Source organism: Asparagus officinalis, chromosome 8 (genome assembly GCF_001876935.1).
Source record: "Asparagus officinalis chromosome 8, Aspof.V1, whole genome shotgun sequence".
NCBI classification, from domain to species: Eukaryota; Viridiplantae; Streptophyta; class Magnoliopsida; order Asparagales; family Asparagaceae; genus Asparagus; species Asparagus officinalis.
Genome location: NC_033801.1, coordinates 90,131,552 through 90,150,324, shown reverse-complemented (window position 1 = coordinate 90,150,324; position 18,773 = coordinate 90,131,552). Strand labels below are relative to the sequence as shown.

At 35.8% G+C, this 18,773-nt stretch overlaps 1 protein-coding gene across 1 annotated transcript; it reads right to left on the bottom strand.

The window, feature by feature from the left end:
* On the bottom strand, positions 2,093 to 2,736 carry LOC109821505. The gene is made up of 3 exons (XM_020387690.1): positions 2,703 to 2,736; positions 2,441 to 2,612; positions 2,093 to 2,384 (listed from the first exon to the last, which is right to left on the bottom strand). Exons 1-3 carry the CDS (start codon positions 2,734 to 2,736, stop codon positions 2,093 to 2,095), a joined length of 498 nt encoding a protein of 165 aa, XP_020243279.1.

The window sequence follows — 18,773 nt, the reverse complement described above, 5'->3', positions numbered from 1 at the left end:
TGTAGTAAGATTTGAGTGTTGAAAAATTCTCCTACACATCACTGAAACTTTGATTTTGTCATTAGCACAGCTGCCATTGATGACATTCTGGAGATTATTCACACTACCAAGTTTATCAATCAACAAATTCCTCACTCTTAAAAGTTGTCTCCACTGCCATGAATCACTCTTTCTTGGTTGGACTTGCCAGATAGTATCTTGTCTTAGATAGTGACCATGAATCCACTTAATCCAAAGGATATCCTTCTTAAGGTGAATCATCCAAAGAAGTTTGGCCGCCATAGTATAATTCCAATGCACAGCAGAGTATATTCCAAGACCCCCATGATCAGTTTCCTGGCATACAGAACTCCAGTTCACCAGGTGAATTTTATGTCCCCATAAGAAGTCTGAGCACATTTTATCAATTTTTTGAAGAACTTTGATAGGGAGTATGTAGTTACTGGTCCAGTAGATTTGTATCCCCATAATTACTGATTTTATCAGTTGTAACCTGCCAGCATATGAGAGGGATCTTCTCTTGAGCCAATTATAAAACTGGTCTGAAATCTTATTAATGAGGGGAGAGCAATCCAGCAAAGAGAGTCTTTTAGCTATCAGAGGTAGACCCAGATATCTCAAAGGCAAAGTTCCCACAGAGAAATTAAGAAGATTGCAGATTTGGTTCTTCATATTATCATCTACTCCACTCATGAATATAGAACATTTTGATGGGTTAGCTTCTAGGCCAGATGTCCTACTGAATTCAGTTAGACAATCCCTTAGTCTTGATATTGTATTCATATCAGCTCTGCCAAAAAGAAGTAGATCATCCGCAAAAGCTAGATGTGTTATTTTCAGTCTTGAGCACTTAGGATGAAATTTATAAAGCCTGTCCTCCTTGAGAGTGTTTAATTTCCTAGACAAATATTCTATTCCAATAACAAACAAGTAAGGTGATAAAGGATCCCCCTGCCTCAAACCCCTAGCACCTTGAAAATATCCATGAGTAGTACCATTAATAGATATGGAAAATTTAGGGGTAGAGATGCACTCCATAATCCAGGAAATCATGTTGTCTGGGAATCTTAAACCTTTCAGCATGTCACTGATGAACACCCAACTAATTGTATCAAAAGCCTTTCTCAAATCAATATTTAATATGGCTCTAGGGGAGTTGTTTTTCCTGCCATAATGCTTAACAACCTCATGAGCTAAGAGGATATTACTTGATATAAGCCTACCCTTCACAAAAGAACTCTGTGCATCACTTATCAGGTATCCCATTACTTTTTGAATTCTGGATGCAATAATTTGGTTATGATTTTATACACACAGTTGCAGCAAGACATAGGTCTAAAATCTGCAGCATATTGAGGATTAAGAACCTTAGGTATCAAAGTAATAGAAGTGGAGTTGAAAGTACCAAGCAGTTTTCCTGATATGAAAAATTCTTCCACTGCAGAGAAAAGTTCTTCACTGATAACACTCCAAGATGCTTTGAAGAATAGGGCATTGAAACCATCTGGGCCTGGACTTTTATCATTTGACATAGAAAAGACAGCTTGTTTAATCTCATCCCTTGTAACTGGAGAACTCAGCTCATGCCTTTGACCAGAAGAGAGAAGAGGGCCATTAGCAATAACCATTGGGTCAGGATGAACTGTTTGAATTGAAGTCCCCAATAATTTTTTGTAGTAATCCACAATTTCAGTAACAATTTCAGCACTGTCAGTGATCCTAATTCCATTCTCTGTATAAAGAGATAGAATTCTGTTTTGATGCCTTTTCTTTTTCATGATAGAATGGAAGAATTTAGTACCTTTATCCCCATCAAGGCACCAATTAATGTTAGCTTTCTGCTTGTAAAAAGATGATTCACAGTCCAGAAGCCTTTCATATTTTTTGGTACAATTTTTCTCTCTTTTTATCAGATCAGGGTTGAAAAGATCCCCACTTAATAGCCTTTGAACTTCAGTTAAGCTATTTTTTGCTCTAAGAACTTGCTCACTTATATTCATATAGTGCTTCTAGCCTTTGAACTTCAGTTAAGCTATTTTTTGCTCTAAGAACTTGCTCACTTATATTCATATAGTGCTTCTTATTTAAATCTTTAAGAGCAGTCATTTTTTGCTCTAAGAACTTGCTCACTTATATTCATATAGTGCTTCTTATTTAAATCTTTAAGAGCAGTTTTAAGCATTTTGAGCTTAGAATGGAAACTGTACATTTTGAAACCATCTATGTTTTGCTCCCAAACAGCTTTGACTGTAGGAATGAAGTCAGGGTGTTTTACCCACATGTTGAAGAATTTGAATGGCCGCTTACCAGTTATAATATCATCTTCTATGGTTAGAAGAGCAGGAGAATGATCAGAGCAGCTAGGTAGCAGATATTCAACTTGGCTGTTGTATATAGATGAACCCAGTCTTCATTCACTAAGCATCTGTCTAATCTGGACCAAATTCTTGTATCTGCATTTTGTTTATTGTTCCATGTGAAGTAGCATCCAGTTGATTTCAGATGCAGAAGGTGATTGGAGCTGATAAAGTTCTGAAAATCCTCAATATCAGATTCTGATACAGATACACCTCCTATCTTCTCATCATAACTAGTAATTGCATTGAAGTCCCCTCCAATAACAAATCCTCAATATCAGATTCTGAAAATCCATTTTTTTTTTCTTATTTTCATTTTTTATATTTCTTTCATTTTTCCTTTACCTCTTTTCCTCTTTTTTGCAATGATCATCACCATCATTAAACCATGCTATCAGATCGGATGTCGTCTCCTCTTGGCCATCTCTTTTATTTTCTTTTTTTTATAAAATATTATAATAATATAATTAAATTAAAAGTAAAGAAAGTTAAGATCCATAATTTATTTAAAAATAAAATTGAGAGAAGACAGAAAGAGATATCGGGGAGCCAAAAAAGAAGGAGAATATGGAGAATTTTTTTTAGACTTGTACTGTATTAATAATTAAAAAATTAAAAAGCTACAACATATATTATAATAATAATTGACAATATCCTATAGCCTAATCAAAAGTTTTTTTAATAGTAATTAACATAATGGTAAACAATTAATCAATAATAGTAAGTTAAAAATACATAAATAGTATTTATATCATCATAATGCATAAATATTTACTTCATGATTATAAAAATTTATCCCACATTATTTTATCAAAATATCACGCTTTATAAAAGCATTCCTATTTATCTTACTAAAATATCCCACTAACAAAAACTTAAACCACTTTAACAATTATCCCAATTTGCGTAAAAATATCCTAATTTACTAACACCCCCTAAAGGTAAAAGTGTCAAAAAGTTTCAATAGGGAGGTCTACGATCTACAATAATACACTTACGTATCCATAAATGGACAATGGTACAAGGGGTCTATTCATAAGTAATCCTTCATGCAAAACACTGTATATACGTAATCGATATAATGGGTAAAAATTACTGCAAATAGTTAAACATCAATACAAATTCCAAATCAATGTAAACCCTCACAAGATCAGGCAAGGATTCTCTGCATTCTCCACATATGGTCATGTGGATTAATAGTATTGACTCATTCAGTGGGCTCCAATATTAAAAGGACTTTATAAAATGAATATCATTCATGGGATTCACTGGGTGAGAAAAATATGATCGATGAGTTGTAGAGATTCTCTATAACCAAGAATGTATAAGATCTCTACTTTTTTCACTATAATAAAAGCCTATTGTATGAGGCTTTTTTTCCACATTAGTCCCTCAAATCTTCCATGTTTGAAATTAGCCTCTGAAGCTTTCATGAAATTAGTCCCTCAAATTATTCATATTTGAAACTAGCCCCTCAAATCTTCATATTTTGTAAGTGGTCTATCAAACCTTATATTTATCATCTAAATTATTAACCACGATTGGATATTGATTAATTAGGGATAGATAATTACCAAATTAACCAAAATCACTTCAAAATCCACCAAAATAACGCTCAAAATCAGTGATTTTAAAGTCTAATACTGCACAACCTTTCCCAACTTGTACTCCAATGAAGTTTTTTAGGGTTTGGATTTGAATAAATATGATGTAATTGTTACACTCAAAATGGTTAATGACGACAGAATATTATCTCAATTGTAACTAGCCTCTATACGTAGGGACTAATTTTCAATCACTTAAAAGATTTAGGGGACTAATATGACAAAAAAATCCTATGTATATACTAATCATTTTTTCAGTAGATTTCTTTTGCCTTTCAAGTATACCAAGTAAATGGGGTTTCATTTTCTTCTTATTTTTATTTGAAATAAGCTTCATTGTATAATTTATAGGGTATAATCAATTTGTCAAGTCTTCAAAAAGATTATAATTTGTAGCGTATCGTCATGGAAAACCACACTATAATTAATACATTTTTGAAAATGAATTTAGAAGATTAATGTATATTAGTTCAACAATTAGTGCGCGTGCTGAAATAATTTAAGTATTCACGAATTTTTTTCCTTTTTGTAAAATTTTCATATTTAGGTTCTTCCTTCACCTGCTTACAAGTATGAAAGTTTATTATATATTGGTATATTTAATTAATTTTTAATTGATGTACACAAAAAAAATTTGTGGCCAGTAAAATCAGTGTAATTCTCTATATGATTTTTTTTTGTTGAGTAGAACTAAAATACCTTATAGCTTTACTCATTTAGCACTTATATAAACCCAAGTTATTTTTCATAGCAATAACATACCCTAAGTTATTTAAAATTGGAACTTTAGTACCCTCTATTATGCAAACATGAAAATTTCCACCCCAAAGTTCCTATAAATTTTAGAGAATTTTAACCATTAATATTTATTAAATTTACTATTAACCCTACCAAGGTCCTAATTTAAATTGTAGTTGATTCTATTTTAAAATAAAATTTGGATAGATTTAACAGTAACTTCAGTAAGCTTAATAGTTAGAAAGTTATAAAATTAGCATATGAACGTTAGATGAAAACTTTCGGATGAAAATTTTACATTTGCATGATAAAGGGTATTAACGTGCCAATTTTTAATAACTCAGGGTATATAAATGTTATGAAGAGCAAGTGAGGGTAATAAGCCCCAAGTGACTGAAACTATAAGTCATTTAAGTGCTATTTAGCCTCTTTTTTTCCATTGAAATGGGAGAGAAATGTACATTAAGAAGTGTAGCTGTTGTATGTGAGTACACGTGGCAAGCATCCGGGGGTTGGTATAGTATGCACGCTTTTACAGTGGGGTTTGGTTTCAAAAGGGACGGAAGAAAATTTGAAATTAATGGGGAAGGGAATAGAATTAGATCAGAGAGAGAGAGAGAGAGAGGCAAGACCGAAGAAGCACGTTGGTTCAACGAAAGGCGTCGGTCTCTTTCGTCTACCATCCGCACCTAACATGGGAGCTCTCCAATATCTCGGTATTTAATTGAACTTGGATCTTTTTTGGTGATAGCGAAATGTGATATTTTGTGGTTAATAGTGATGTGTATATGTGTAGTTTAATGATTCTCAACTCATGTAAGTTTCACATAAAAGTGGTAGATGCAACTAAGATACTGAAATCGAATCCCTATGAAAAGAAGCTTTTTGGGTAATGAAGATGTGAGGCTAATACTACTTGGCAAGGTCGTTACTTCAAGCGAAGTCGAAACACGATGCAGGGTTGGGGAGAAAATTGTTAGCGCATGTGGCTAATCTGTAATAAAACAATGAGAACTAAAATATTGTAATTTAAAACTTCTTTCAAGTTTAGTTGTTGTGCGTTTATGAAACGTTATGCTTAAAGTAATATTTAGCCTACTCTGGTGCAAGGATCCCAAGCCAAAGATCTCCTCGATCTGTTAAAACCTTTCGGTTCAATAACTTTTTTGTTTAAGCAAAGATCTTTCGATCTGTAAAAACCTTTTGGTTCAGAACTATGTTCCTTCGGGCACAGACTAAAGCTTTCACGTTATCAGACTCTACAGCAGTTGTTGTGTGTTTTTCGTATCTCTTTTTTATCTCTTGTATCCAAAGTGCGCCTAACAAAACACCACTTAGCACCTCAGCCCAATTAGCCCCAATTCCCGGCTCATTGGCCCACAGCTCACGGCCCACTAGAACTTATGAGGGATTAATTAAATAAAAACAATTCCCGGCTTGCCGTTGGCAAACCTCAAACACAAGACCTTTGAGATATTAAAAAACTTTAATTTTCCGCTACACTACTAAGGATTTCTGAAAAATATCAGTAGTTAATAAATACATAGTTTAAAAACTTATTTTTAAAAAACGGTTTTGACCAAAAATATCCAACAAAAATCATGTCTAATCAGATGTTAATGAGCCTTGAATAGATGCTAGGTATGAAATTAACTCATCATTTAAACTAGTGGTCATTGACCATAACTTCTATTTAGACAACTGCTCTTTCTTAGCCTTTTTGTTCACAGTATTGAGAAAATGCGTGATGGTCGAAAAGCTTGAACACCGAAAAATCACAGAAAAGAAAAACAGCAGGCGCAAACATAAATCCCTAACGTTCAAGGAGAAGCAGACAAATCTTCACTTATCATATAACATATTACAAACTACACAAATTGAGACCGATAATCCCCAGACTCTCTATCTCTCTCAGAGGATTTAATTATGAATCCTCCTTCATTATGTATAGTTCCCTATGGTCTGATGGAACAATCTTTTTTATAGAGATTTCTGAGTACACCAAATACATAGAAAATATCAGAAAATACTAACATATTAAGATTCAATAAAAATTGGAAACAGATGACACAGGTAGAGACTGTCTGTAGTGCATCCGAGTGTTTCCAATTGTCAATGGTGGTATCTACATTCACTACTACAAAATCCCTTATTAGCAACGGTTAGAACCGTTTCAAATAAGCTTACTTGTAAAGATTTCAACTGTTTCTAATTCATTAGCAATGGTTAAAACTGTTGCAAATAGTCCGTTGCTAGTAAAACCGTTGCAATTAGCTTATAGCAACGATCAACAACCGTTGCAATAGTTCGCACCCGTTTCTATTAGAGTATTTTTATAAAAATTTAAAAATCCACGTCAGCAAAATAATGTTAGGGATTCGAAACAATCAAATCGAACCATTACCTTTCTGGACCTTGTTAGAAAGTTGAGCAAGAAAGAAATTCACCACAAATCAAAAATAAAAAACTTGTAGAAATAAGAACAAGAGAGAACACACGAATTTAACGAGGTTTGACAACGTGCCTACGTCCTCGGGAGCCACACCACACAATCTCTTTGATTAATTGAAGAAGGAATACAAGCACTCAAATAAGGGCTTAATCTCTCAGAGATTCTCTCTCTCTTTTTTTTCTTTTGATGGTTTTCACGTCCCCATTTAGCCCTAGAAACATATAGGTATATATATGAATCCCAGCTTAAACAGAATTCAAAACAGATTAGAAAACTGCCAGCTTAACTCGCGGTCGACTGCCGAACCAGTCACAGTCGACCATGAAAAGTCCAGAGACCAACTCAACTCCAGGGCCAGGCGCGCACCAACTGCCGTGGTCGACCAGAAAAAGTCCAAAGACTTTTTCTGTTTTTGTGCATGTTCGCGGTCGACCGCCGAGAGCACCGCGGTCGACCGTACTATAGTTTTCCTGTTTCCTTCAATTTGCTTCATCTTCTTGATTCTAGCTTTGGCTTCAGCTTTGGGTCTACACTTAGACTAACAATCTCCCACTTGGAGACCAAAGTGCCATCAGTGAGCTCTCCCGAACTCTCTCCTTCTTCGCAAGTATCTTCTCCTCCCCGAAAAATCCTTTCTTCAATCATCAACATCCCGACGATCTCGCCGATCCTCCTAGTGTGGCTCCGGCTTCATCTTCTACTCGTGAAGGCCAACTGAAGTTGCACACAACTCTAGTTTCTCAGTGGTGACTGCCTTCATCAACATGTTCGCCGGATTTTGACTCCCCAAAATCTTCATTAAGTTTAACTTTCCATCTTTAATCAGCGAGCGTATGAAATTGTATCGTATGTCGATGTGCTTCATTCTGGTATGATAGACTGGATTCTTGGTAAGATGTATAGCGCTCTGGCTATCAATAAAAAACTCCTCTCCCTTGGTTCAGATCAACTCTTCCAACCACCCGTTCAACCAGATCATCTCCTTGCTTGCTTCAGTCACCATGACATATTCAGCCTCGGTTGTAGATAAAGTCATAATCTTCTGCAGATGTGAGACCCAGCTCATTGCCGTCGATGCTAAGGTATAAACATACCTCGTGGTGCTTCGCCTCGTATCATGATAACCGACAAAGTCCGCATCCACGTATCCCTGCAGCACCAACTCCTTCATCCTGAAACATAATGGCTTGTTTGTTGTCCCTCTCAAGTACCGCAATATCCACTTCACGGCCTCCTAATACTGCTTCCCTGAATTGCTTGCAAACCTGCTCACAACTCCTACTGCATGGGCAATGTCCGGCCTTGTGCAAACCATCGCGTACATGAGACTCCTAATGGCCGAAGAATATGGCACCCTGTTCATATATTCCCTCTCTGGATCTGTCTTAGGCGATTGCTCCTCAGATAATTTGAACTGGCTTCCAAGGGGTGTGCTAACAACCTTAGCATTTTGCATATTAAACCTCTAAAGTACATTCTCAATATATTCATCTTGGCTCAACCTCAACATCCCTTCAACTTCATCCCTACTGATTCGCATCCCTATAATCTGCTTTACTACACCCAAATCCTTCATTGCAAACTCCTTTGCCAGCTGCTTCTTCAAATTATTTATTTCCTCTAAACACGGTTCTGCTACTAATAGGTTGCTTCATGTATATTTCTTCATCCAAGTCAATATGAAGAAAGACAGTCTTCACATCTAACTTCTCAAGGAAGAGGTCTTCTGCAGCCACCAAGCTCAACACTACCCTGATGGTTGTGAACTTTACAATAGGGGAAAATATCTTTGTATAGTCCACTCCTTCCTGCTGCTGGAACCCCTTTACAACTAATCTGGCCTTAAACCTCTTGCTTCCATCACTCTCTTGCTTGACCCGGTAGACCCATTTGTTATGTAAGACCTTTTTCTGTGCAGGTAGATGGGCTAATTCTCATGTCTCATTAGTGAGTAGAGAATCCATCTCCTCCTGCATCGTATGCTCTCACTGCTGAGATTCACTCACTTGCATAGCCTCCTTATAGCATTCCAATTCACCGTTATCTGTCAACAATAAGTAATCAAGAGATGAAAGATATCTAGGACTCGGTTTGGGTACCCTGGATGACCTCCTAAGCTCTACGTCCTGGGTAGTTGCTTCTGCACCTGGAGCCTCCTCCGTTCTTCGGCCAGAACAAAATCATCACCCCTATCTAGAAGTTTCTCTAAATCTATGTACTCGGATCCACCTGCATCAGAAGTACTATTCCCACTGCTTTGGCTATCCTTGGCATTTCCCTATCCTTGTACATTACCTCCTCATTAAATATAACATCTCGGCTCCTGATTTTCTTCCTATTCTTCTCATCCCAAAGATGATATTCGAACTCATCAATGCTGTATCCAATGAATGTGCACTTCTATGACTTAGCTTCTATTTTGTCCCTAACATGGTCACTGATATGAACATAAGACACATAACTAAATACTTGCAAGTGTGAGAGTTTTATCTTATTTCCACTCCAAACCTCATCTGGAATCCTAAAATTCAATGGAACCGATGACCCATGATTAATAAGGTAAGACGCTGTATACACCGCATCTGTCTAAAATGTCTTAGGCAGACCTGCATGTAATCTCATGCTCCTGGCATGCTCTATCAAGGTCCTGTTCATCCTCTCCGTAACGTCGTTCTGTTGCGGCGTCCCTGGAGTAGTCCTCTCTAAGTGAATATCATTCATAGCACAAGACCTCTTGAACTCCCCCAGCTCGTATTCTCCACCATTATCTGATCTCAGACACTTTACCTTTAGTTTTGTCTCATTCTCCACCATGGTCTTCCACTTCTTGAAGACTCCAAACACATCTGACTTGTGCTTCATGAAGTAAACCCACACTTTCCTCGAGTGATCATCGATAAAGGTGACATAATATCTCGAACCGCAAAAAGAAGACACACTGGCTGGACCTCATATATCTATATGAATCAACTCTAATTTCTGAGCCTTAGGTGACCTTCCACCGTTCTGGAAACTAACCCTCTTTTGCTTTCCAAAGATGCAGTCTTCACAAACCCTGACTTCTACGTAGTCAATCCTAGTTAGCTTTCCCTGTGAATATAAGATATTCATCCCCATCTCGCTCATGTGCCCTAGCCTGTTGTGCCACATATCTGTACTCTCTTTACCAGCTATAATTGCGAGGGTGTCACTCGCATGTGAGGTGAGGTAGAGAGTCCCTAATTTGTTGCCTCAGGCAACTACCATCGTACCGTTGGAGATTCTCTATGAATCCCCTGTGAATATCAAAACATAGCCTTCTGCTCTAAGCTATCCCACCGAAACAAGATTCCTCTTCAGCTTCGGTACGTATCTCACGTTCTTCAAGTTCCACTTAGAATCCTTCATCTGAATCTGCACATCGCTCTTTCTAACAATATTACAGGGCTCATTGACCCCCCAAATACACTTGTCCAAAGTCCTCTGCTACATAATTCTGAAGAAGCTTCTTATTAGCAGTGGTGTGGAAAGAGGCTCCTGAGTCGATAACCTAAGAATCCGAATCACTATCCATAGCAAGGATCAAAGTATCATGCATGATATGAGCCTCCTGCTCACTCGCATCCTTCTTTGGACTCTAGCAAATTGAAAACATATGGCCCTCCTGGCCGCAGTTCTAACACTTTCCTTTGATTGGCCTAACCTTCGAGTTTGACCTATTCTTTACTGACTTCGATTGATTCCTGTTCTGGTTCCCTTTCTTCTGGCTTCTGCCTCTCTGCTCGAAATTTAGGGCTAAATCTGAACCTTCTGATTCAGACGTTTTTCTTCTAACCTCCTTGGATAGAATCATACTGACCACCTCACTTAGCTTTAACTTTTTCTTCCCCGCTGAATTGCTGATTGCCGTCACACAACCTGCCCAACCACACGACAACTGCGATAGTAATTAAAGGGTCTGCACTTCATCATCGAACGTAATGTTAAGAAGATAAGTTGATCAACAATCGTGTTGAACTAGCTGAGGTGCATTGTGAAGGACCATCCTTCTACCATCTTAAGGTTAAAAAGAGTTTTTACCAGATGCACCTTGTTTGCTACAGATGGTTGGTCGTACATCTTCGCGAGCGCTTCTATAAGTCCTATCGTTGTCTTCTCCTTCAAAATATTGTGGACTACTATCTTGGCGAACGATAACCGGATTTACTCTAGAGCCTTCCTATCCAGTAACTCCCAATCGTCGTCTGACTCCTCTTTCTTCTGTCTCTTATCCTTGCCCATCAACAAGCGGTACAAGTCCTTCTGGTACACATAATCTTCCATATGTGACTTCCAGTAGGCAAAGTCTGAACCGCCAAACTTCTCGATCTTAGATTTAATTTCCTCTACCATGGCTTTCTCACAAATTGCTAAACGAAGCTCTGATACCAGTTGTTGGGATTCAAAACAATCAAATCGAACCCTTGCCCTTCCGGACCTTGTTAGAAAGTTGAGCAAGAAAGAAATTCACCACAAATCAAAGATAAAAAATTACAGAAATAAGAACAAGAGAGAACACACGAATTTAACGAGGTTTGGTAACATGCCTACGTCCTTGGGAGCCACACCACACAATCTCTTTGATTTATTGAAGAAGGAATACAAGCACTCAAATAAGGGATTAATCTCACTAAGATTCTCTCTCTTTTCTTTTTCTTCTGATGGTTTTTCACATCCCTATTTACCCCTAGAAACATATAGGTATATATATATGAATCCCAGCTTAAACAGAATTCAAAACAGATTAGAAAACTGCCAGCTCGACTCGCTGTCGACCGCCGAACCAGTCGCGGTCGACCATGAAAAGTCCAGAGACCAACTCAACTCTAGGGTCCAGGTGTGCATCAACCACCGTGGTCTACCGGAAAAAGTCTAGAGACTTTTTTTTGTTTTTGTGCATGTTCGCGGTCAACCGTCGAGAGCACCGCGGTCGACCGTATTGTAGTTTTTTTATTTCTTTCATTTTGCTTCATCTTCTTGATTCCTGATTCGGCTTTAGCTTTGGGTCTACACTTAGACTAACAAATAAAAATCCACATCAATCGTTACCAAATGTATTACTAATAGAAAGCAAACGTTGCTATAAGGTTTAAAATTTTGTTCCATAAAAAAAATAAAATATTCACGTTACTAAATTCCAACCATTGCTAAACTGTATTGACAATGGAAAACAACCGTTCCTATAAGATTTGAAAAAATATATTTTCAATAAATATAAAATAGCGTAAAAAATATTATAGCTTATTCTATTAATTAGTTAGAGCATTGATATTCACCTATTTTGCATCAACTATTTCATCCACTTCAAACCTGACAATCATTCAAATGAATCAAATCATTACCACCGTAAAAAATGTAACTTGATCAATTAAAAAAGAACTAAGAACTATTTGATACAAGTTGTGCGAGCAAAATAATTGATGAACAATCACAAAATTTTTAATTTGGACCATCAATTTATATGGTTCCCAACTGTACACAGTAAAACATCTAAGACTGAATAACAAATCTAACAAACAAAAATTATTCAAAGGACATACGACAGTAAAGAAATAAACAATGACTAGGTAGCCTTCAAAAGATAAAGTTGAGTGAGGCCATAACTTATCAATTTCATAAATAGTTCATTCATAATGTTTAATCCCATGACTTCTCCCATCACTCCATTACAGCAAATTTTAGCCCCCTCGGCCATTCATCGCCTTGCAACCTCCATCCATATCATGCATGTACCTGTCAAAATTGTAGAGATTAGAAACATGCAAAAGATATTTCGACCTCTTTTTTTGTTCAATAAATCTGTCTTTCATCAATCTAACATTAAAAAAATACATAATATCTATGCATAACCAGATAAAAGACATACATTCTAGTGACTCTCAAACAAAACTGTGTATGACAAAACTGGGTATTTCTGCAACAAGGGAAACTGGTTTCATGACAAGACTATTGAATCCTCCCTTGGGAGCCTACCAACTTTTGAGAATAAAGTTATTGATCTCATTTTCGTGGAGTTCAACTAGATGATTTATTTTAAAAAACAAATGAAAAAAATTTGAGCTAACTAGATAGTGTATTAGTGTGTTTAGATAGACCATGAAGTGGTTTTCGGCATACATTTTTGATCCAAAGGTATTTTATTATGAAAACAGGAAGGAGGGACCTGGAATTGGTAACTGTAGGGCCTCTAATTGAATAGCAGCAAGGCAGATATGATGACGACGATGGTGGCGATCTGTTAAAACAAGATAAGAGCTCGTATTTAGATGGCTAGCAGCAAGGAGGAGAGGTCAGTGATTTACATATCATTCAGGATCCTGTCGACGTTGAGCGAGGTGCAGATGGTGGAGATAACGGAAGGGTTGGAAGAGAACTGAAGGTCGTATCTGTGGGTGGTGAGAAAAGATACGGGAGGCAAGCATTTGTTACAATAATCGAGCAAAGTAGCAGGATCAGGACCGCTACTGCAGGGAGGGGAGGTGGGAGGGATGGTGGTGGAGTGGTGTGACCAGGCATTCAATCATTGTGTTTGTCTATTTAATCAATGCGAACAACAAGCTTTCTAGAAAATATATTCGAACTTGTAAAATTTCCCTATTTTAAACATATAATAACAACAAGTTGAATATAAAAATAGATAATATGATAGACCTGCATTCAATCATTGTGTTTGTTTATTTAATCTAGCTATGACTTAAAAAGCTAGACACTATCCTTTGTATTTCTTGCATTTGATAATCTCTTTCTTCTTTTTCCCGTGTCTTTTCTCTTTCCATTTCCTCAGCTCTTTTCTGTATCTCCTCATATAACTCTTGAATTTTCTTATTAGCAGCATATATAACTCTTGGATTTTCTGGTTAGCAACATCTAGCTCTTCTTTAAGTTGAGAGTTGTTTATACTAATCTCGACGTTATAGGATGTAGAAAACTGGTGAAACATTGTCCTTCCTTTGTATCCAGTACCATATCCTCTTTCATATCCTCCATGGATCTTTCCTGCTACCTCATCAAGAACAGTTGATAGTTTCAGTTGATGGACTTTTGTTAATGGATCTGCATCTTGAAGTTGAACTCTAAGCTCCTCAATCCTTTTAATAACCTTCTCCTATACATGATTACATTCATAACATACAACATATATCGTATATAATTAAGTTAAAATAAAATCAAAAACAAAACTTACCCATCTTTGTTTTGTGGGACTTAATAAATATAACAAACTCATCAAAATTTTCTGGATCCAACTCTCTCTGTAAAGCAGAAAAAGGAAACATGAATAGGCTAATTAAATATTAATAACTAGATATGTGCATCTTGACAAAATATTTAATTCATATTTTTGCTAATTACCAATTTATGCTTAGTTCGAGCCATAGACTTTTGTCCCAAACAATGCCGAAGTTTCTTTTTTGAAACATTTTGTAAATTTCTAGCGGCTTCATCCTGTAATAAGAAATAATAGAAAATAACATAACAAATTATTTTAATTGATATACATTTCTAAATTAAAAACTTACCTCTTTGTTGGGATTGTCTATATAGTTCACAAAGTCTTCCCACTCATTATGAGTGATCCTCTCAAAGTTAATCTGATCACGTTGCTGAGGAGATGCAGCTTTCTATTCGTTGTAATACTTTTTCTTTAATTTTGCTTTCCAAGACCTTACTGCCGACTGCACTGTAAGAGTACACCAACGATGAAAGAACATCATATTTACTGGCATCTTGAATCCAGGGTTCTTAGGGTCTTCATCACTGCTTTCCCAAATAAAATTATCCTACAAGAAAGGCCAGATAATTTATATAAATTAATTTTGAAGTACATATCAATTAATAATTAAAAATTACCTTTAGAAGTTCCATAATGTCATCCATCTTTTCTCGAGACTCATCATTCCACTCCTTATATAAAGAAAATAAGCTGCATATTCGTGCGTAATACCCAAGCTCCTGTGAAAGCTGAAATGTCATATAACTTATAGGTTGTCCACTACTCCATGTTACTATATGCTTCTGTCCGGGAGGAGGACAAAATGCATGTTTCCAACTTAGTGGGTTTCATGTTAGCTTTTTTACCATTCTCATTAGCTTCTTAAACATTGATATGACAATTGCATATATTAGTCAATACAATCATAACAAAAGTTAATTAATTGATAACTAAAAAAAATACCTGCAGGAAACTCCATATTGATTGTGTTCTCGACAGAGGGAGTATCCCCATCAATACCATCAATTATAGGATTTGTATTATTAAAAATAGGTGTGTCATCATCAACAATAGGAGTTAGAGGAACAACATTACAGCGATATATCGAGGACGCACTCCATTGTGGATGAATAAATTGAGAAGCTAAAAGATAAAGAATGATATAATAAAATTATATATTAATGCATGAATTTCTTTTAATTATATTTAGCTACAAACCTAACAATCCAATCCTCATAATGCTCGACTCATTGTTCTTAGTTACTACGACTTAAATCACTCAATAACAACAACCACAACAAAAAATAACGAGGCCTAAACTCAAAATGTTGAGATTACCAGCGTGGAAAGTTTGGAATATACTTTGTTTCTATTATCATAATAATGAATCATGTCTCACAGATAATAAATAGCAATCTATATTAATTGTGGACACAGATAAAAGGGAAATAGATTGACTTCCAAGGGTAAATAAGATTGAATAAACAGATTGTCATTAGTTTAAAAGGACTAAACCCATCACTAGCAATACTAAGCCTTACATTACGAGGTTCCATGCCAAATGAAGGATGTTTTGCATCAAAATTTCTCCAAGCTTCAGAGTCTCTAGGATGACTCATTTTTCTGTCTTTCCTAGGAGCGTTGTGATGCCAAGTCATGTCTACAGCTATTTTTTTGGACATATATAATCTCTACAACATTGGAATCAACGGAAAGTGACGAAGGATCTTAATAGGAACATTTTTACCTCAAGAATATCCTCTTTTTTGCTTCCATCTTGATTCTTTGCACACAAGACATGAATTCAAGTTTTTATATTCCCCTCTAAATAGCACACGATCGTTACAACATGCATGTATCTTGTTTCACTTTAAGCCCATTTCATCCATCACCTCCTTTGCTTCATACCATATCTTTGGCACGAGATTGTCCTCAGGTAAAAGGTCTTTAAGCAGCTCAAGAAGATCTTTGGCACGAGATTGTCCTCAGGTAAAAGGTCTTTAAGCAGCTCAAGAAGACTGGAGAGTGACTTATTGCTCCATTTATTTAAGCAGCTCAAGAAGACTGGAGAGTGACTTATTGCTCCATTTATTCAAACACTTAATTTGAAACAAATAAACAATAAAAGATAATTTGAGTACTTTTGACAATTAGGATAAAGTGGTTTCTTTGCATCCTCGATCAAATTTTCAAAGTTTTTTACATTCCTATCTCTTCCTGTTCTATTTGATGAATTTGAAGTCGTGTCATTTTCGTAAGCCGAAGACAATGGACAAATAGATGCTATCATTCCTGTCATGTCATCTCTTGATGGAAGCACATTAATTGTTTCCTCTCAGAGCCTCTTTCGATTTTCACCATGAAAATACCATTTAGTGTAGCCAAGTACAAAACCATTCTTGACTATATGCATTTTAATGGTTTTCGTATCATAGCTATATCGGTTTTGATATTTTCTGCATGGACAATATACATTAGACCGGTGTTCCACCGAATGCTGAAGTGCAAACTCAATGAAACAATCAACTCCAGCTATAAAAAATCTTCAAAACGTTCATTTTCTTCCTTATGCATCCAACTCCTATCAACAATGTAATTGTGTTCCATCTCTCGAGGTATCTAATATAGTAATTGACATATAAAATTCATTATATTCATTTCAAAAGGAAAACATTATGGGTAAAATGACATATAATAGTCATGGAAAAGGTGTGAACGGTCTATTGGTATATAAATATATAAAGTGGAGTCTCTTAAATAGACCATGTATAATGGATTGTTTCATGATTTTTTTTTCTTTTCCCTCTATAATAATTTCATGCATGGTTTATTCAATTGTTTTGAGAAACTAATAGGGGACAAATATAATGGGTTATATATAATTTATTCACAAGACATGGAATTTTAAAATGGATCAAGAGTCTGAAGAAGTAATAAACTTTTTATACTACATGATTGAATATGTAATGAAGACAATCCTGTATAATTTATACGGACCTCATTCACAATCAAATAGATATCTGAATAAATCACAAAATAGATTATTTGTTTTGATTTACATGAATTAAACATATATTTGTACAAGAATACTATGAGAATAAGTGTCGTAATATAGGCTTATGCAATTAATATGTATTGCAATAATATAATTCTAAGTTTCTAACAAAAAGCCTTCATAGTTGTTTATTACCTTCTCACCATTAATTTCTATCCTTTTTTCTCATAACAAAAAAGAAATGTATAGAGGTAATAATCGAATTTAATAATACAAATGGAGCGTCAAACTAGCGCATTAGTCACATAAACCAAAACTTAATAATATCCATTAAACATGTTTTAATTGATGAAACACAAGGATAATTGTCCACCATTTTACTCAAAAAATAATAAAAATAAAAATCATACAATATTATAAACTATTCTTAAAAAAACTATCATGATCCAAGGAGAGACACATTAAAAGAACAAATCGAGTCACAAAGATTATATATATTTCTAAAGTAGCTAGCAAAGGAACACATGTTTATAGTGGTTGTAAGTTCCTAGTGGAGCTTAATTGCATATATACCTGTAAACTTTCACTCATCATCAATAAACTTATAGTACGTACGAAGATGGGAGAGAGTTTTTTGCCAATAAATATTGAATAAAGAAGACAAATACATTTATCTCCCATATTTACAAGTATGGACAGAAGCAATACCTTAATTTTATATGAATTTCTAAAATGGGTTACCTAGAAAATTTTGCAACAAGCTACATGCTAAAATCGATTTCACAGGCCCCCTAAAATGTTTTTCTCTTAATCCTAAAAAATAGTTTATAATTTGTCAAAAGAAAAAAAGACTTCTATGTAACGAAATATCCAGAAATTTTATATATATAATGGTTGAGGGAGAGCATGAAAAACACGTCTCTTAGATCTTGATTTGGATTTTCCTAATAAGAACAAAACTAAAAGTTACTTTTTTGTATATAAAATAAAAAATAGAGGGTTTTTCTATATAAATTAGATGCACAGAATTGATAGCGGATTGGGAATTTTTACAAGTCACGATAATAAGAAAGTTCAAAATACTTAGAAATCGAAAAGGAGGAGAGAAGCAACCACGATCTCGAAAGCGGCAGTCTTGAGGCTTGAGGCTTGATCGGAGATCTTGAGGCGTGATCGGACAGACGCCCAAAGATCTAGAAAGCAGCGGTGTTGAGGGGTGATCGGAGTTTTTGAAAGCGGCCGGAGTTTTTTTGGACCAATCGTACGAAGGGGATGAGGATGAGGTGAGAGCGGAGGGGTTTAACTAGAGGGAGAGCAGAGGTGATGAGGATCAAGTGAGAGCGGAGAGAGGGAGAGCGGAGATGATGAGGATGAGTAGTTATCGGAGTGGAGGGGTTTA